Consider the following 21,556-nt stretch of genomic DNA (forward strand, 5'->3'; position numbering starts at 1 on the left):
TCAAATATGCGGCGTCATAAAAAAATTGGCGTTCCACGCTGAGATCTCAATTCTTCGCTAACATTGTTTCTATAATTCTTATAGTTTTCCCTTATTAGAGTAGTGGTGCGATATTATTTACGGAAATAACACACAAACACACTTGAAAATATAGAATATGACATCGTATTTGAAAAATGAAATCAATTCAAACGTAAAATAATACATTAATTTACCTGCTGTTCCTCCTTTGGGCACCTTTAGACATTTGTCTATACTTTATACATCTAATTCAGAGCCTTAATGATTAGATTATCCATTTTAACGCTATAAGAATGCTACACCAAATAACAGGCAATATTCAACAAATTAATCCATCATAATTTATTTTATGAATGAAAAAAGAATTTTGGCTTGTTATTTTGAAATTTTTAATTTAAATTCTATCCTTAAAAATGCATAGCAATGTAGGTAATTAATATAAATTTTATTTGTGGATAGCGTAATGCATTTAGTGTGTAAGCATGGAATGATGCTGGCGGGCATTATTTCCTTGTGGGATGTTTTCTCAGAAATCCTGCGCTCTAATCCTCTGTTGATTTGTGTCCACTCCTTGCATCGCCGCGCCGTGTGACTCTGTCCGCCTGTTGGCTAATCCCCGCTCGTTGGTTTGCGCCCCGCCGCAAATAGTCCAGAAAAGAATCGGAGAAAGAGACATAGAGACGTGCAGGGAGAGAGAGAGGGAGGTGGTAGCGCAAATTTGGGACGAATGGTCCTCTTTTCGTTGAGGGGGAGGGAATCGTGTTGGCTGCGTTTGTTCGGGTGGTGTGGAGTTGCTAAGAGGAGAAGGGGTTCAATCGGATTTGTACTTCGCCCTGCGCCATGTTTACTTTCAGTTCGAGCATTCGGCATTATTGCGGTCTGCTAAAACCTTCGCAGATGTCCGGAGGCATTTCTGCAGTTCTGAACATTGCGACCGTTTGCTCGCGAAAATGTTTTGTGCTAATCACCGCAGTATGAGAATTCAACTTCCTGTTTGAATTCTTAACAATGGGGAAAGATCCTAAAGTATATATAGCTTGAGGTGGTTGATTCTATGGAATGCGACTGGATGGGATTGGTTAAGAATCGATGATTTAATATGAATGGGATCATAATTATTGATATATTAATGATCCCATTCAAATTATTATAATGTAATTATAATTATATATTATAGTAATATATTATTAATTATATGATAATAATATATTATTATAATATAATTAATATTACGCTAAAAAAATTCATTCACGTTGTTGTCGATACTATTTTCAAAATGATTTAATGCTGCCTGAATGATATGTGTTCATTCGATTTTAGAAGATTTGAAATAAAATTTTAAAATATTTATTTCTTTATTTTATCTATTTTTTCATTCAAGGACAATGGAGCAAAATGCTATAATATATAATTAATGAAACTTTCACATGTTTTCCGTGATAAAAAAAGGAGTGAAAGGGCTGAACAGAGAAAATGAAATCGTATCCGTCCATATTTACTTTTACTCTCACGACATTCAAAGATAAAAGGAAAAAATCTAAATTCCCTTTTCTTTTACTCAAATTTGTCAATAAATAATAATATCAAGATGAAATGCGAATAATACACGGAATTTTTATCAATACGAGTTTTTCTCAAGACCTTTTAGTAGTTTAGTCAGTGATATATGCCGAGCGGCGATTTTTAGTACCTACATTCAGCCACTACATGACGGTTACTAATATTTTCTCTTCTATTTTTTACGTGAGTTGATGAACGAATACATGAAACTACTCAAAAACCATAATTTGCTATCAAGTGTAAAAAATGGATAGAAATTGTATCATAAGAATTACAATAGGTGTGGCCTTATATTTCTCTAATCTCAAAATACGGGACCATACAATAATAATTAGATTCTGACAGGTGTACTGAATTTTGTCTGCTTTCTTCCTCGAAATTTAGCCCGCTTTCTGTCATTGAAGACTCGCGACGCTAAAAGCAGTGGTATCGAGATACACAATTAAGGAAAATTCAGATCGCTAAATATTATTTTTGCTATATTCGTGAACGGAATCTGGTTAGAAGTTTTAGGAATTCAATAGTTAGAATGGATAAAGTAGATAAGTGTTAAACATTTTAAAGAAATTTCTATTGGGAAAGAAGGTGCAGTGAACGATTACTATCACTCGCGTTCAAGAATCGAAAATTGCAGAGAAAGGGTCACGCTATGTTAGATTCGAAGCGTACAACGTACGGGGATGTAGGGAAGCCATAGTGGTTGTTTCAAGAAACAGGCGAGGTGAAGCGTAGCATCTGAGCGTTGCGAAATTTGCGCTCAACTAACCCCGAGACATTGATGTGCCACACACCATAGTCCTGGCTAAGAGAACTCTCGGGACCCTGGCTCTAGATTGATAGGTAACCTGTGTCAATGGGAAAATAATTGAGTATATGCGATTGCGCATGCATGTTCCGTGAGTAACTATGTGGATATGGTTATCAATTTATGAAAATCCTTATTAATGTTAAATTATTTAAATCCTTTTCGGTGTATTGACTGGATAAGTTTTACATCAAGAAAGATTTAGTGTTTTCCCGGTGAATGGACTGAGTGAAGTGTTCTCGGGATCGCCACCGGGTCAGGAATTGCATTACTGGCGACGTTTCGATGTCCGACTTGGCCATTGTCCTTAGGGCTGGGTGGAAACGTCGGCAGTAATGCAATTTATGTCCCGGTGAGAATCCAGAGATCTCTTCAACAAGTTTTTCATCGTTTTCTTGCGTCTACTGTCGAGACGTTAAAAGTTAAAACTACTCTTAGGCATCACAGTAGTTATATCTGCAATAAATTGATTTGGTACGTGAAATTACAGAAATAAGGGACCAATTAACTTGGATAAAACCGAAGAATTTGCGTTGACGCAGACATATCAAATAACGAGGCTACAAATACGAATTAAAATACAGGTATGTCTGAAAGTTATTGAGCCGTTTCAATTAGAATGAGATGCTGTAAGAAAAACCCTTACGTTGTATATACTTCAGGGCACCTCTTGCTGTTATCGACACAAAATGAACGTTAGCCCAACGCCATGTGCCATGCTGTTGTCCATAAATTTATTTGACGTATTCGAACTTTAAAATGCCTTTTTACCTACTGAACTCTCACTGGTGATGGATTGACATCGTATCAAGACAGGGTGTGGAATCTAATGGAATGCTCTTCAAAGCTGAGTTGATTGCGTCGTCATCTATCGTTGATTGTTCAAACGATAGACGCTGAGCTAGAGGCGTCACCAGATTACACTTGGAGGGCTTTTGAATCAGCAACGCAGTGCCTTGCTACCAAATGATGCTCATTCAGAGGACAGATTCCCTCAAACGCAGTGACGGTCGCCGTGGCGATGAGCGCTGCCTGCTCAGACGTGCTTTCAATCCTTTGAAGCGCTCTCACAGTCTGTCTCTCTCACTGCGGTAACGCGCTCAATAAGTGTCCCGTAATCTCAGTCCTCTAATCTCAATGAAAAATTGGTGGTAAATCTTCCTGCTCTGAGCTTTTCATCATTCGATCTATTCATAAGCGCTACTCCACTTATCTAGAGAGAACAAGCTCCAATTGACATTCATAGGTGTTCTTCCCGTGTGAATTGATTTTTCGATAAAGGGGAAAAGGAAGTGGTGAGGAAATAAGTGTTGAGAATACAAAAGCTTTGGAGCCATTTACGGTAACTATAACAAAATATCTAACTTTAAAAACATACATTTTACAGTTGCATTAAAAGCTAACAATAAAAAGGTTACCATGAATATGAAAAATTGAGGGAAAAACTATTGTGTTTCCCTCAATCAATTTTAGGAATATGTTACTTAAAAGCAAAAAAAGTGTTCCTAAAATCTGCAGAAATAATAATTTATTACTGGCGTATTGATTTAAACGGGAAAATTGAATTTATATTTCTAATGATTTAACAAAAAATGTTAGGTTTTTGAAGGCCATGCAATATATTGGCAACATTGAAATAGTTATTAAATCAATGAAACAGTAAGGTGTTCAATTTTTAACTAACGCTCCAAATCCGTTTAAATAAAATAAGTTGTCTAATGAAGTACATCTTGATGTTAGTAGATTATTTTGTGATTTTTTTTGTAAATGGTTTTGTATATTATCTTGGCAGTATAACTACTTTAATTAAATGATAAAAGTGAAGATAAATCGAAAAGACTACATTTCAGAACTGCCATGATATTTCATTTTCAACAGAATATTTGATTACGATAATCTCTAATCTCTCACGCAATTTTGTCTCCTAAATTATCTTTCCCTTAGGGAAGAGAATCTCTTAAATTGAAAGTAATCGTTTCTTTCTCACATGACATTCCACGAGATAAAACTTTCGTTTCAAATTACTTCCATTTCTCTCCGTATGAACAAATTCGCCGACAGTAAGCTATAATTTAGCGCCCACTTGCTCCAAAGAATTCATTCAAATAATTAATTTCTAATCTTCTCTCATTCATTATCAAAGTACGTCTTAATATACACACCCTGAGAGATTTATATACCAGTAGATGATAAAATAACCTTCTGAATCGTTTCATACGAGAAATATTTCCTTGAGTAATTGATTAGGTGAGTTAAATATTCTTGTATTTACTGTTCCAGTATTTTAAACAACTTATTGTAGATTATTTTTCAGAATCATGAAACGTGGACAGGATGAAGGATGAGTTTTCTGTTCCCAAAATAGTGATGGAATGGGGGAATTTTTCCATCGCCCGAGACCTCCGGGACTTGCTGGTAGGAGGAGGAGTGGGGCACGGCGAAATGCCCGCCCCTCATACCTTTGGGAAAATGACAGATGCATGTATTTTCGCAGCTAATCAACGCCGTTTCCTTCGCGTGGACTGTTATTGTGATGAATGGGTGGCGATGAGGCTCGGGTTTTGAACTGTATTTCACGGAAGATGGCCTCTGTCAAAAGAGATAGTGAAAATATCATTTCGAGGAAAAAGTGAAATAAAATTCTTATTTTTTATAAAACAATTTTAGGAGTTCTATAATTATCTTGAGTTTTTATGTACATACACGGTTTTTTGCAATAATAATGTCTTTTCATACAGGAGAAGTGAAAAAATAAAAATTTTATTCCTTCCACATCGCCTTAATGTGCCAACAGCATTAGGACTGTTTTGACGCAGCTCTTCATTTTTTGCTCTCCCCTCTGCTAATCCTTTTTCGTGACGTATTCGTCCTGTTTTCCATCCTTAATAAATTGTGCCATACCATTCGGTCTTTTCTGTAGTCGAATTTTTGTCCTCTGCAGAATTCCGGAGACCGTTCTCTTCTTTCATTTCGATTTCGTAATCCATATTTTCCAGTTATTCTTTCATCCTGGCCATCGCCGACCACAGTGTTCCAATCACCTGATATAGCATGGGTTTCTTCTCCTCTTAGTTCTTTGATTACATTCGTGATATCTTCGTAGACGTTTTCAAATTCTTCATCCTCGTTGTCTGTCGCAGGAATATACTCATAAACCTTTACCACTAAGGTATATACCGATTTAGTTTCAAACTTTACTATCAATATCTTTTCATTTAATCTCGGGAATATTTTCACACGAATTCCGGTGGTCTGAGTAGTATTCTAACCCCAGCATTATCGTTTATTGAACCTCTATGTATAATCCTACAGCTTCCAGTAAAAAAATCTTCCTCTTGAAGACACTTCATGTCAGTCATCCCTGGCTTATAGAGGTTACCGCGCCTACAGTGAAATAAGTGCCGCTGTACTGACCACTGTGATATGTACCTTTACTCATATGAAAAAGAGCCGATGCCCTCTACCCTGGATGATTGAAAGCATAATTGTTGGCGTCCTCCAGTTACTACGTCTCGTAATGTTAACGTCATCTTCGGTGTTATTTAAATGGATACCTTTCAATCCGAAGGATAGACCAATAACCCCCTCAGATTGCCGTCAATTTTTGTCCTTGGCTGCTTTTTCGATGAGAAAAATCTCTTTCATCGTAGCTAACCTTGATGTCTTGATGTCGACCCAACATCCACAATCCGGTGGACGCACTCTGTCTCAGTTCAGCTCAGGTCAGCCACGAGATCGCTTCCATTAAATAATTATTTAATTTTCACTTTGAGTGAATATTTTAAGTAGGCAATATTCGATTAATTTTTTCCTCGAACTCCTTACTCATGGATAGATATTTTTTTGCTTATGTTTAAATCCGGCAAAGATTAATTAACACCCAAAATATTTTTGAGAGACCATTACTGAACTATTTTTCTAGCCGATAGATACTTGTGAATCGTAATGCTAGCATTTTTGCAGAAGCTAATCTGAAGATAAATCTTCCTAATGCCCGCGAAATTTAACTGTGGACGAGGTACTCCGTTTCGAAGGCCAAATGATGTTCTGGCGACGGGACACGGACAACCATCTGAGCCTCTCTTTTTTTTCTCTCAGCCCGGGGGCATGATGAGTATTTATGGCGGGGAATTCGGACGCAATGGAACACGTCCTCCCAACCTCTTCCTCCTCTTCTCTTCTCCTCCTTTCCCTCTTCTCGTCGCCGCTGTCCTCGCGGCTGAAATCCTCGCTGGCTTCCCCGTTTCTCTGGCGTGAGAGAGAGAGAGAGAGATGTGTTTGGTGCAATGTGGAATTTCAAGGCTCTGGTGACACGTAACAATGATTTTCGGCGCCGCGACAGGTGAAGCGGCTCTTACGAGGGATATAGTGAGTGTGCACATCTGTGGCATGACATGCGCTGGCGGTCTTTTTGGTACCTATCGTAGTGCTCTGGTTTCTGCGGTGGCAAAATAACGAGGAGTGATTATTTCAGATTATTTCTTATGAGTAATATCAGTACCTAATATTATCCTAAACTATCCCGATATAAGCAATGTATTTTTAATTATCATCAGAATTCAAATTTCATGGTTTATTTGTAATGAACTATTTTAGTTATTCCAGGTATCAATTTCTCAATATCAATTTAACCTGTAGTTTTGGCAATCTTTGGTAGTCAACCTCAATTCGACATGTTTGCCTTAGATGATTGATGAAACCAAAATTAATGAATGATACGTCATTGTAATGAGTTGACTTCCCAATTGGCAAAATATGTATGATGATTTCACATTCTGATGGTAGGAGATGGTGAAGATAATGAGAAGCTACATAAATGGATTTAAGTCTTTTAACTTGGTATTGTTGAAATTGTTTGAATATTTTATTTATCTTGGAAATGATTAATCTTAGTTTCTGTAATTAGTTGATTTTCATGCCATTTCCTTTAAAATTATTTTGTGGCTGTAATATCTTCCACATTATCCTAAAATATTATATTATTATCCATTTATTTTTGAAATAGCGATCAGTTTAATTCCCAGTTGCGAATGATGTATATTGAGTTTACATGTGTTGATGGGCTATTGATATAATCGCATAAAATAGGATAGTTTCAATCTAGGTAATAATTTTGAATTAGTAAATGATCCTGCTCCAAAAGATGGTTTAATGCCGCCATAAGTCCCTTACTATTGCTTCCTAACCGGATTGAAAAATCATTAAGCATGAATTAAATGTCTTGTTGGTTTCGCGTTTTTCGCTATCTTTGTGCTATTTTATTACTACAAATGAAATAAACAGCTTCCCTTGCGACGAAGCATGTATAATAAACGATATAAAATTTGATTGGAAAACCGTAGACTTGAAAAAAAAACAAGCACGATTAAACCACGATTTAAGCGTTATGAACTGTCATACTTTTCATACAAAATCACCTGAGGTTTTGGTGTTATAACTTTACAGCTGGAAAAAACTTAACTTTTAGCATCATAATGGTCATACACGCATCGAATTCTTTATTAGGCATAAAGTTCCCATGGGTTTGCATGAAAACCTTTACTCTTACCGTTAAAATTTTATTACCAACGCCTCGATTAAGGTCTTCAATGTGCGTTTATTGGTACTATTATCTTTGAATTGCGGTCGTTCACAAGTAGTTAAACTCAGACGGCCTAAGTGCTTATTGTTTTGTTATCCCTACATTTTTGTGAAAACTTCGGACTTTACATTACTGACTGAGGGCGGGAAATTATTATTTATTTCAATTTCAGCTTCTGTGCAAATCATAGTGCTTTGTCAGCTCAAAGGAATAAATTAAGTTCCAGTGTATTTGTCGTTTTCTTAAACGTATTTTAGTGCCATAATATTCTCGGCACATATTTTCACTTGCCATGTACTTTTCATTCAATTTTGAGGAAATTATAGAAGACTCTATTTATAAATTTTCCAAATAATAACTCTTATGTCTAAATATTGAATATTTAATGGTAATTTTGGATTTCCCAAATGCCATTTTGAAATGATACCAGTTGCATTAGTGTAATTAATACCTAAGGCGCTCTAGAGCTCAGCTTAAAAGACTTTGGAAAGGCAAAAGTAAAATGAGGTAAACAAAGCAAGAATATGAAATCAGGCATTTTCAGAGGAAATACGGAGGATGAAAGCACTGATGAATTATTTATCATACAACAGCTGATCAGAGTTGTCATTAGAACATCTGAACGACTTGTAACTCACGACCTTCAAATACACAAAATAATGCATTATGATTGATAATTCTCAATCTTGATCCAAGATCAAGATCTTGAGTATGTTTTTTATCTCTAAAATTCAAGTACTTCGAATGTAATACGAATAGTAATTAATTCTGAGAATATGCAGTGAATGCTGGTTTTATTGAAATTCAAGTCCGTCACCAGATTCTGTAAAATTTGCTTGTATGAATACCTACTATAAGGCTATTCATTGAATAGCCTTCCCTTACGCGTGTGATGCATCCTGTGAAACGAAGCCCGTGTGACATTTTGGAGTCGCGGGTTGCCACTCTTCCAGGAAATCGCTGCTTAATTCGAATGTTCCTAGTCTCGCTCTCCGAGCTTACGGATTAGGCCAACTCCACTACCCCTCTCGCTTCATTCCTCACCCCACCTATCTTTCCTCACTCGTAGTAAAAATCGATACGTATCCAGGATCGCTCCCTTTTTTTCTGGAGGCCCATTTTTTTCTCCAGTATCCTCTCCGTTGGCAGTCGTTGTTACGAGAGTGATGTCGTCCGCATGCCTTTTTTCCATCCGCGAGGATTACAAGAACTCTTTTTAATGGCCTAAAAAAACGAGATCGGTCGGGCTGTAAAAAACCGTGGAAAAGCTTCGCCTCTAGGCTTTAACCCGTGGTTTTTTTTGTTCCGTGCCGTCATTTAGCGGTTAACTCCGTCCCGCAGACAGTATATCCCAATAAAATGCATAGAGTGCCTCTTAAAGTTTAACGAGCGACTCTATTCGTTTCAAATTCATATTATCCTTTGATTTCAGGAATTCATCATCTCTTCCGTTGCACTGGTAGCACGTGTACCCTATTAACAAAAGGGACTCGTAATGATGGATGCAGTTGGATGCATTTTTATTTTTAAAAAGTTTTCACTGTGGGGAATAATTAGAACGCCTTTTTTTACTCTTGATGGGTCTTTCCTTTTAAAGCCACCCATATTAATCAAGTGTACTCCAATATCCTCTTCATATCAATTAAATCAGGAAATTTTCTACTGCATCTGCATACCTATTTTCGAATCATATCTTCCTCAGTATATCCCATGGCTATCTCACTAAATTACATCAGATTGCTGGATTTATCTTTCTTTCATGCATGCTTTTCATGCATCACTTTTGGGGATCACTTATCGAAAACACTTCATAAGTAAATATGCGATCTAAATTAATGTTTATTTCTCTCCTCGATTTTTTATTCAAGATTTCCTCATAGAATAGTATTGATAGCGGTATCAGCAGGAAAACTATAAGTAAAAACATACATCATCGTACAGTATGTGGAGGACATGACCGACAGCCGATGTCATCTGCGCCAAGAGGGAAGAGTATGAAATGAATAGTGGAGAAAAACCCGGCATCAGCGATAGACCGCTCTCGACGAACAATATTACCTTTCAATTCTAAAGGAGAACACAACAGAGATAATGAGCAGAATAAATATTTCTCACGCTAATTCAACGATATCATAGTGTTTTCTTTTTGATATATTTTTTTATCCATGCCTCGGTTTTTACTATGTTGACATACTCTGTGCAAAGACATTGCATTTTTTAACAAACTGGAGCATATCCCAGTAAAATTCAAGGTAATTTTTATGAATATTTTAAGGTGTTGCTAGCTTTTCCTTTGACTTTGCGCGTAGTTTTTTAAATCAATAATGTTCATATATTCAATACATGCAATGCAGTGGTATTTCAAGACTAAAATTACAGAATGATAATATTTATTTCTTTCAAGGCTACTATGGATTCACAGGTGTTTGTTTTTTTCATTTATATTTATGAGAATTAGTTTGTAATTTAGCCATCGCTTCGCCCACTCCTACGTCCATTTGTAAGAAATCTTTTTCGGAAGTAATGTCCTTTTTCAGCTGTGCATAACACGTTAAGAGGATGCATAATTCTCTTATCTCGACGGGCTTTATTATTTTATTTTTGTGGGTTCTTCCCTTAACACACCCTTTCGTGGCTTCTTTTAAACCTACACTATGACATAGAACATTTTAGGATATATTAAATAGACTCTCTGCAATATTTAGCTGCTTCTCAACCGTAAGTAATTTAATCCTGAAAAATATGGATGAAAATTTAAAATTTGAGATGCTAGCAAATATTGATAAGGGTCTAAATTATGCACCCTAATTATTTCAAGATTATGGCATACTGTCCATTACAATACTGAAATCCGAGTTAGAAGACGTAATTTAATTAATAATTCCATTCAATTTTAAAACTAAGTACATCATATTAAATGGATGTTATTTCTGGAATTTCTTCAATTATCTTTTTGTTAATAGCATTGTCATCATGCACTTAGAAATGGGATTTTATTGTCTTTTTTCTGGTTACCGCAGAGATTCATGGCGTTTGTTTAACTGTACCAAAAGTATGATAAAGTTATCAAAATTACCTTATCACGTGTGGTAGGTAAAAGCCTCCACAATAGTCACACACATTCCATATTATTACACTTGTCATAATTCCGTTTCTGAGCGCATGGTGAAAATGTTGTAAACATCGAATTATTTTACGTACCATTAGTCAATATAGAAATGCAATGGATATTAATCGGTGTACATTACATTATTATTATCGATTGAGCGGTCTTCGAAATTTTAAATGCTTGAGTCATTGAATTCTACAGACTGGGCTGACTGAATATTGTAACGAATAATAGAAATTTCGCATAGATAACTTTAATTTCGACCAGTTACATCGCCATCGCACACTGACAAAACTGGTTTAGTGATCAAAGTTATCTATGTGAAATTTACAGGGGGTTTTTGCTTCAAAATGAAGTAACTTCACTGATTCACGCCTCAAACTATCTATTTTATTTTCGGATAATACGTTTTATTCAACAATTATTGCGTTTCGAAAAGGAAGATCGGTCGAGAGTGACGCGTGCTCTTAAGTGCAGCGATTCCATAAAGGGCCTGTGCGTGAGTAATACGGATCGCACTCAGTGCTCAGTGCTGAATCGGCGTGGTGGCGGCGGCTCCTTGGATGTCTTGGGGTCTTCGACCGCACGAGCGCGTTCTCTTCCGGCGTTGACCGCGACGCACTCCGTCCACGAGTGGGATGCGACCCCTCCACCTGACCGATAATTTCGGGATCCGAATCAGGCTGTGGCAGGAGTCGGGCGCGAAAAGAGGTAACGGCCGGGGTCGGAGTCTTTCCCTCGGAAGAAGGCCAACGCCCCCGGCGGGGAGGGCCCCGAGGTTGGAGGAGGGAGGGAGCTCACTCGAATGAGACTTCACTCGAATTGGCAGTAAGAAAGATGCTTTGGAGAGCAGGGTTACGCCGTGCAGCGTTCGATGAGGGAAGAAGGAAAATAATTTTGTCTCGAAAAGTGAAAGGTAGCTGATTATGCTAATTTTAGGATGGCGGGCTATAGTAAAAATAATTATTCTTCACATCTTCGTAGTAAATAAGGAATTCAAATGATAATAGAATTTATTTCGCAAAGTTACAGTTAAAAATGGAGATTCAGTGAATACGATAAAACAAATTATTAATACACTTCCAATGTATTATTCGTTTATATTAATTAATTATATATGACGAATAAGTAGTTAAAGTTACATATGAATTATTTGCTAGTTATTAATATGCTTGCTTCGTTTTTGCCCATAAAATTTTTTATTTAAGCCTTACCTTTACTTATTAATATCATTTGATGTTCTAATCGTTCACCAATTGCTATTCATGATGCAAAGTCGACGCAAAAATTTGTCTAAATAAATGAAAAACCTCTTACTTTACTGTAGCTTGTAGCACTGTAGCTTGAAAACCGACATTGGTAACACTGACCGGGTTAAGGGATTCGAATTCCAATTCCATTGTTTCCGACTCCAATTTAAAATTGGCTTTTAATTGAAAACGGAAGTATGAAACTGTTGGCTAGAAAATTAAGTGCAAAACTAATTTTTTTATTCCAAGAGGTAACTTTTATTAAAAAAAAGCGTGTATGCAAAAGTTTGGAATTTTTTGATTTTTCAAAATATCCTTTTTATATTGTCAATTGTTGCCGCATTAATTTCAGCCTATCCGCAGCATTATCTCAATTTTTTGGAGTGAGATAATGTCCTGCTTATAATTCTTAGGGCTAATTAAGCCAGACATAGTTTCTTCTTGAAAAATATTATCCACTCTCTGAATTCAGGCAAATAGTTTATACTCATTTATCATGTTTGACATAATTTTTAATATAATGACAGCGATAAATTCGGGGTATTTTTTCACGCGCAGATTTTCTTTCTCTTTGAATAACTTTGCTCGAATGTTTTCTATATTTTGCCTTACTTTGACCCATTATTATGTTGAAGTTATATTTTGAAAAGATACCTCAAGGTCAAATCTTGTCGCCAAGCTAAATGAAAACGCGGTCTCTATTATTTGAGCTTATAAATAAGTAAGCAGTCAGGCACCTCAGCTACTCTTTACCTGATGTGCCAATTGTCATTGTAAGTACTTGATGCTTAAAGACGTCGAAATGGAATGAGTAGCTGGAGTAGAAGGGGTTGATCGAGCATTTAGATGACTGTTCGTGGCTTTTTCTTTCGTGTGGAGAGACGCTTAAAGGGAATGAAGCGAAAGGAAGTTTCTCAGGAGATTCAGACGCTGTGTATCCCTTCATCTCATAAAGCCCAATAATCTAGCGCAATCTCTGCTTTCTTATGAAAACGATGCCTAAGCCTCACATTACTTGTGACAAAGCAAACCTTTATGTCAATATATCATTGAATAAGGATTTTATGGGAAGATATTTTCAGTTATTAATTGATATATTTCTTTAAGAGCAAAACATTATGGCAACCCGTTAAAAATATAAATAAATACATTCATTTTGAAAAATGTTTCTTTTCAATGAAAACCGTTATATGAGCCATGCCCTGTAATGAAAGCACACATCTTTTTCTTTCTCAAAATTTACTGAGAGATTTTTGTGCTTCAGCGCTGGCGTTAACTTTTTAAAAGGGTTAATATAATGGTTTGAATTTTCGGCCACAGAAGTGAGCTGAAATTGAAGCGAAAGGTCATGGAAGTATTTGCTACTAACGCGGTTTACATAAGATAGGATAAATGTAGGTTGTAAACGATGCGTACTATGATATATGCCGCTAAATTTTCGTCACCTTGATCAAGAATGAATTCATAAATTTCTAGAGACGCTTTCATAAATAAATCTTGGAGTGATGTACCAAGGAATGCCTTCAGTAACGCCTATACTTAGTTGTGCATATGTATCGCTTAATTTTTCGTAGCTGATAGAAGGTAAAACAGATAAATACTCTTTGTTTTATTCAAGATTCTCAGTTTATGTATCCAGTTTATGATGACATAAATAAACTACGAGATTATCACAATGGCCCAAAGTTTTATTGACATATAACCATAGTAAAAGAGTATTTCATTTAAACTATTTTGAATTATTTAATTGCAAAATATTTATCGTTAGTAAATATCTTAAAATAGTGTTTTTTAACTTCTATATTTTGGTTAAAGCTGGGGCGGACTGGTTACCCAAGAGCTCCGTCGGCAACGAGATCTGAAGGCATCAACGGGAAAAATTTCCCCCAATTCTAAAAAAATGAGGAGATACTATGGGAGCATGAAATTGTCTCGCACGTGAAATGAATAAAAGGGAGCAGAGCAGTGAATGGCGTTCCAATCTCCGTTCAAAGTTTTTAAGTGCTCAAACCATAGAACTAAAATGTGAAAAATAAACCAAAAAGGAAACGGGTTAGGGCCCTAATACCTGATGTACCTTGGATATTACATTACAATAGCGTTGACGAGTGAGAGAAGAAAAATAGACGGTCCGTAACCACCGCAGAGGCCTCACGTGCTATTTTATGTAACAGTTAATCTAATTGCAGGGTATAAGGTAAATGGAAGGTGTTGATAGAGCTGAGGGAGCACGGGTCCGTCTGCCCCTGGGGCCCTGCAGGGTCGGGGAAAGTCACACCTGTCAACCCTGGCCAGTCTACCATATAACAAAAAAAGTCAATGAACTTCAAGGATCATTATATACATGATGTGGCTCGTGAAACGTCCTATGCCATTAATGCTGACGCTTAACGAGTAAAAATTAGCGGTATAGGTATCTGAATGGATTTAAAAAGGGTAAATGCTCAGACCACCGTGGTGTCGGGTGCGAATCATAGGCGATGAAAGGGTTTAACTGTATGGATACGGAAGCATATACCCTTGCCAAGTGCTCATAGTGATCCAGCGAGATTCACAGGGCGATGGCAAGCCCTTTGACGATGGGGAGGCGGCTCTGTGGTGTAATGCCTCTGGAGCCGTTGGGATGCCTGTCGTAATCTGACCGCTAGGAGTTGCAACTGTGCCCATGGGATCAATTCCAGACCCGATAAACCCAAAGCACTCCGACCCACGCGTTTTCCTGAAACTACCTCTGCTCTTGGTCTTTCAAATGGATCCGGGCTGATCCGGGCCCGCGTATTACTACGCGAAGAAGTTTTGACAGACTAATAATACCAGCCCGGAAAATGAAATAAATGAAGTGCCTGGTTTTATTTCGGGTATATTTTTAACACGTGGTACCATTTGATAATTTAACCACGCGTTATTTTTTAAATTAGTTTGCTTTCTTCGGTAGTTTAAGTTCAGGTTGATCAGGAGGCCCTCACTTCGGTGGGGGTACAAGGAGTTACTTTTCTGATGTAAACCATTCAGTAATTTAATTTTAAAGTTTTACCGTCATCCGTAGGAGGTCAAAAATGACGATTTTGTGTTATAATATTTTTGATTAACTTCGCCGATTTGAAACAATTAATTCAATGAGTGGAAGTGAGGTATTGTGGAAATTCATTATATCTTTTATAAAATATGGAATGCATTTTTTTCATTTAATCATTGGATTTAGATGTCACCAGTTTTTTCTTAGCCCAACAATGTAATTGATTAAAATACTGTGCTGATTCAAGATAGGAAAACATTAAATTTTATAATTTGTTTAATCTTGACCTCGTGTTTTACACAAATATGAAAATCAAGGAGTGTGAGTCTGTTATAAAAATCGTATTTTCCGACGTTTTGGATATTTATTTTGTAATCTCATTCTTGTGATATGAAAAGATGAGTGGTACAACAAATACAAAAAGCTAGCCAAGTATTAAAAGTGAATTTGACATTGCAAGAATATGCAATTAAAATTGTTGACAAGAGTTTACCCAAGTTTTTAGCAGTCCTGTCAATTTTATACTACCATAATAAGTCCCACCTAATGCTTCATTTTAAGTCTTTACGCTTTTTGGTATATTTGTGGTTTTTCTCTCCGTCCCTTTATGGCAAAGCCAAAGCAATAACTCGAGAGGGCGGTGTCTTTCTCAGTTTTTGTCATCACTCTAAGAATCAAGTCTTTAATGCATTAAAAGAAAACGATGCTGAGAAGAAAGGTGGACTTGGGTAACAGCTGGATGTTCTAAAAAGGTTGTGCTAAATGAGGCAGTGCTTTTTCTTCTTCCACAGAATCTCCCTAAATTTTATATTAATTTTATCGATTGTAACCTCTTTAAATCAGATAAATGTGCTAATGTTTAATAGGTCTAGTGATTTTGAAAGTTTTTAAATGAAAGTTGGTACTCATTTCAGAATTGCAGCATGTATTTTTTTTCTGTGTTAGAATGAAAGCTTTGTGAATGTTAAATTTCTTAATGGAAATAAAATATCGTAGAAGTTACACATAGCGTACTTTCATATGTTTAAAAATAAAATGCATATACTCTCATGGAATTTAATGTGTTCAAAGACATGGTTAATGCATATTTCTGTTAGTTTGTGATGTTACGCACTCCGAAAATATTATTGATTATTGGGCGACGAATACCTTCACCCTTGATGTGTGAATGTCCAGACGTGGTTATTTATGCCTGCCTTGTTTCCACGTATTATTTTGTATTCCTCCCATTTTTCAAGAGTGAAAAACTTTATTCATTCCTTTGCAACTTTTTCAGGCCCGGCAGCCCACCGGGAAGAGCGGAGGAGGAGGGGTGGAATTAAAAATGCAAGAGGACGGAGGGTTAAACCTCAGTAGGGGACTGCGCAAGAGGAGACCGCGACTGACATTGACGATTGGGACTATCGGACGTTGAATCTCTCTCTCCTTTCGCCCTCTCCTTCTCACTTCGCTCTACTTACCTCAAACCTTTACACAATTGCTCCTCTCTCCTTTCTTCTGTGCTAGAAAGGGGTCCCTCGCACCACCATCCGAGGACGTACGCTCAAGAGTCCTCTCTGCCTTTTCTCTCATCCTCGATTCTCTCTCACGTGACCCTAATTCTCCCCTCCCACTCTTATCATGGCCCCCACTTCCCTCCACCCCGCCCCCTGGGGGCCCGCGCTGCTATTGCTCGTCGCGATCGCATGGACTGCGGTGACTCCTGTCGGCGGCCACCTCAACCTATTCATCAGCCAGCAGGAGGTCAAGAAGCTGCTCGGTGAGTCACCGCATTTCTTTTTATCCTTACCTTTTCCATGAGTCATGGCCCACCACCCATTGGGAATGTTTTGAGATACTTTTGACACCTGAAAAATGTTTGCGACATGACAAATGCTTTATGTGCAAGGAACGTTTGTGCGTTAGAAAGATAATACAAGCTCAGAAATCTCTCTAAAAATATTCATCATTCATCGAGTGCACAAATTGGCTTGCACGAAGTAAGGAATATCTGTGAACTGAGCTATTTAAATGTCCTTTCTCATGTGCCTTGTTACTTTCAATTGTATTATGGCAAATCTTAGCAGAGAAACTTATCTGTCAGTTAAAAAGTATCTCATCCATAGCATGTTTACTTTGTGAAGTTTTTGCAGGGTAGAGAAATAATAAAAAGTAGTAGCTCTCCACCGGAATTCCCGCAGTTATTTTGATCTCTACCAGATTCTGCGACCAATCTCCATTATCGAATCCGCGACCAGGTGATGTCGACCTCTCTCTCCCTCCTCTGTGTGAAGTGGGTCAGGTTCTTTTGCAGTCATCCGCTGCGCCCATCCTATCGTCCCTCCTGCTGCCACCCTCTCTGTTGGCCTCGAGTCTATGCAGTGCTGACCTCGCAGCCATTCATTACCGTTCCACCCTTTCTATTCGTCCGATCTATGCCGTACTACCACGCATCTCAAGGTGAACACAGCGACAGACAAAATCCTATGCGCTCATCTGTCCAGTATCCAATCTGGTTTTCTGTCTACATTATTTTTAAAATGTTTTAGGAGCTATAAATAATGCTATTACTGTCTTTTTAATGTAATTTTTCTCAGTTCTCACCGAGTGTTAAGGAAAGGTACAGGTTCTCAACAAAGTAACTCATTATTTTAGTGTGAATGTGGGAAGAGAATTATTATTATAGAGGAGTTTTATTTGTCATTAAATGCTTTGTAAGCGTGCATGACTTCTTTCAGACGAGGCAATAATGTAGAGAGTCTACTTTTCCCGCTTGCATAATACTTTGTAACGTTGCTCTATGGTTGAAAAATTGGATATGAAAAATTTATTACCTTCTTATGCTGAAGCGTGTGCATTTCTCATTAATGGAAAGATTTCTAATCATTAGAGAGACGCCAGAATTACGTTTGAAACTTCTTCAAAGAATTTTTGCCAAACAGGAAAAGTGAAAAGCTTTCTGTGCTTAAAATACGAGTTGCATTAATCAGGTGATGGAAGATAAATTTTAACCGCCAATTGAACGATTGCGCAGAAGTCTATCGAGGTATTAATTTTTTTTATTTTCAGTAATTATTTATACTCTTAGGACTACGGGTTATTCTTTTTGTAATCTCTCAAGTAAGCAAAAAACTTGTTTTTTGCGAACATGCTTATTTATTTTTTCACTGTCATCACGAATCCTACTTGTGCACTCGTTGTAGGAATCCATTCCACTAACGTTCCAAACCGCTTTAATCGTTCTATTGCAACCATACGTCCAAATAGTGCTTCACAACCTTGCATATTCTCTTTTTGCGTGACTGCATGAGCAAATTTCCTGCTATTATCACTTTTACACATGACATTGAAATGTGAAACGTGGGTTTTAACTCTCTTACTAGCCTTAGGAACACCATTGGGAGTTATCAATAACGGAAGCAAAAGTCGTAATTAGAATCACCAGAGAAAATTATAAAATATCTGAAAGGAATTCTTGTACACATAGAAAAGCGAAACGTATCGTTTGATTAAATTAAATGTTTTAATAATTAATTAAGACATGACAAATTTTGGCTCTATCATTCCAAACGTCAGTATCGAAATCTCTCACTGATATGTTATTGGATTTTGTGACTCATCTTCAGTATTCATTAGGATGTATTTCGTCTATATTTTCTTAGATTACCGATTACTCTATTGTTTCCCTCTCTTGAAAGTAAAAATAATTGGTTTTCTGCAACACCTATTATCTGGTCAGCATATAATCTTACGGATATCAAAAATTTCAACGTCCCCCTATGAGACGTGGACTCACCTCACAACATTTGGTGGCTTTTAAATGAATGCCTAGGGTATTCATATTTGTTTGGTTGTATAAGTACAGACCGCGTTCTTCTCAATTGCAGATTTAGACGAAACGTGGATTTTATATTATTAGGATTTTATATTTGAAAAATCCACCACCGCTCTGCAATTGATAAGATGGGGATTCGGGAGCTGTAATCGATGAAATTTAATCGGAAGTGGGATCTGTGTGTTATTTACTGGAAAGCAACTGCAGTTAATTCATCTGCAACAAAAACGTTCTCTTGTTTTAATTAATCTACTGCATAACTTGATCCATAAACCCGTGCATAGAGAAAGCATAAATCATATTTTAAGTGTTAAACTTCCGTCTTTAGTTTGTGTCTCACCGACCTCTTTCAGTGGATATTTGAAATTTGGAACTTTGAATATTTTATCCTCTTCATTCGTTATTGAATTTATATCGAAGCAACTAAAGTACGTAAATTTTTAATGGTATGTAAGCACATTTCTTGTTCCATGGCATAGAATAGTTTCCTTTTTGGAAAAGGTATTCGTTTAAAAAATCTTTCCCTTAAAATTAAATGGTAAATCACTTTATTTATTGATTTTTACACCATTGTGGTTGTTTATGAGAGCGTAGTTACTTCCGAGAAACTACCCTGAAAAATGAAAAAATCGCCTTACCACAGTTTTTAATTTCTCATATCATATCCAATTTTAAAGATATAAAACTTAAAATTAACGAAAATGTTTGTTTAAATTGAAAAAGAACACAGTGAGTTTAAAGCTATTTTGTAAACATAACTAAATGATGATGTTGAGAATGAAAACTTTACTGTTATTGAATTAAATGCCACCTTTATCTTTTTAATTGAAAAATATTAGTTTAAGTCGATTATTATTCATGTAAGATGTGTTTTATCCAAAAACTTTTCATCAAACGTTTTGTCAAATTTTTAGTATAAATTCGACATTAGCTACATATCTCAATAAACGTCTCTCCAGTGAGGGGCAAAAATATTTTCCTCCTTGTCTATACGCAAATGTCACCTATTCCGCGTTGCAACGGTTTCACCCAGTGGGAGTTTGTGTTGATGGGAAGCAAGTTCATTGGAAAGGAGCTGAGGGGCGAGACTTAGCAGGCAACGTCCTCATTAAGAATTTTTCTTCGTGTCGTGAGTGAGACATCTAGTGTGAGTGCGCAACGTGAGTTGCACTCGCGGCCACACTCTGCTTTGTGTGTGAGTCGACGCGGGGTCACTATTTAGTGTGCGAAAAACACGCGCGCCAGACGTGTCGGCGATGCAAAAGAGATACGAAGAATAACATTCGGAATAAAAATTCAAAGAGGTGGCTTTCTTTCTCTATTTATTTTTCACTTCCACCCTTTTCTTTTCCAACACTCTTCTCTCACGTTCTTCGCTGTAAAAAAAACTCTCTTTTTACATTTTTTTCCCTTAACAGAGCACTCTGAAGGTCCCTTTTTCCCTTTTTCCGCTCTAAAATCTTCCTCGTCGACCTCTTTTGTGAGCACTTCGTTGTTGTGCGCTCTCTGTGCAAGCGCGCATTGCGGCTTTTTTTGAAGAGCAGCGGCGGATAGGTGGCAGCACGGGGAAAGGGCGGAGAAATTGCTCCGACTGGCAATTTAAATGTGACGGGAACGCCGACTCCAGCGTTAAAGACACAGCTTAAAGAAAGAATGAAGTTTTCAGATAAAGTAATGGTTTTGTAATTACACGACGCGAATGCTCATGGTCTAGCCCAACGAAAAAGGGAATAAATAGAGCTAGGGAACAAGTTAACCAGATACTATGATGGCAATTCTCTGCTTTTAATGCTAACTCCTTTATCCTTTAAGCCATGTACTTCCAATCTTAAAAATAATCTACGCAATTTTTGTGAAACAACGAAAGAAACGTACTAAAATTAAACAAAAAAATGGAAGAGCTCAAACTTTTATTTGTTTAGGTGCTTGCGATCCACGCTACTAAAAAATGCTACAGCCATCACATGTTCCGGTTTTAATCTCATATTTGCATCAGTGCATTTCCTGGGATTTGAGGTTATTATCTATTTATACCTCCATTTTTGGACATATTTCTCTGAGTTCAGTGGTGTTTACTGCACCTTTAGGTTAACTTATTAGCCTTTAGATGACTACGGGGTCTAGGCATGGATCACTCTTCCTCATATTGACTGCTGCAGTATCTATTACGTGAGTTATAATTTGTCTTGCCTCGTCACAGATCAACTCAATGGCGTTACGAATTACAATGGGGTCTTTCATTCACTCCCGAAATCAAAATTCATGAATTCAGTTCGTGGAGGAGAAAGTAAGAGAAGAAATAAAATTGTATTTCTCAGTCATTCATTCTCACGCGAGTTAAAAGTATGACATCGGGAAAGTTCAACCACCTTTTCTAAGTTGGTGACGTCTCTAGAGTTC

General features: G+C 37.0%; 1 protein-coding gene across 1 annotated transcript in view; it reads left to right on the forward strand.

Annotated features, from left to right (window-relative positions):
• LOC124173956 (tyrosine-protein kinase Dnt-like) overlaps positions 1-21,556 on the forward strand; it is a 465,002-nt gene that overhangs the window by 30,313 nt on the left and 413,133 nt on the right. The window contains exon 2 of the mRNA XM_046553120.1: positions 16,619-17,101. Coding sequence (XP_046409076.1) covers positions 16,963-17,101 — 139 coding nt within the window. The 5' untranslated portion in view covers positions 16,619-16,962. The remainder of the gene's footprint in view (positions 1-16,618; positions 17,102-21,556) is intronic.

Source organism: Ischnura elegans, chromosome 2 (genome assembly GCF_921293095.1).
Source record: "Ischnura elegans chromosome 2, ioIscEleg1.1, whole genome shotgun sequence".
Lineage (NCBI taxonomy): Eukaryota > Metazoa > Arthropoda > Insecta > Odonata > Coenagrionidae > Ischnura > Ischnura elegans.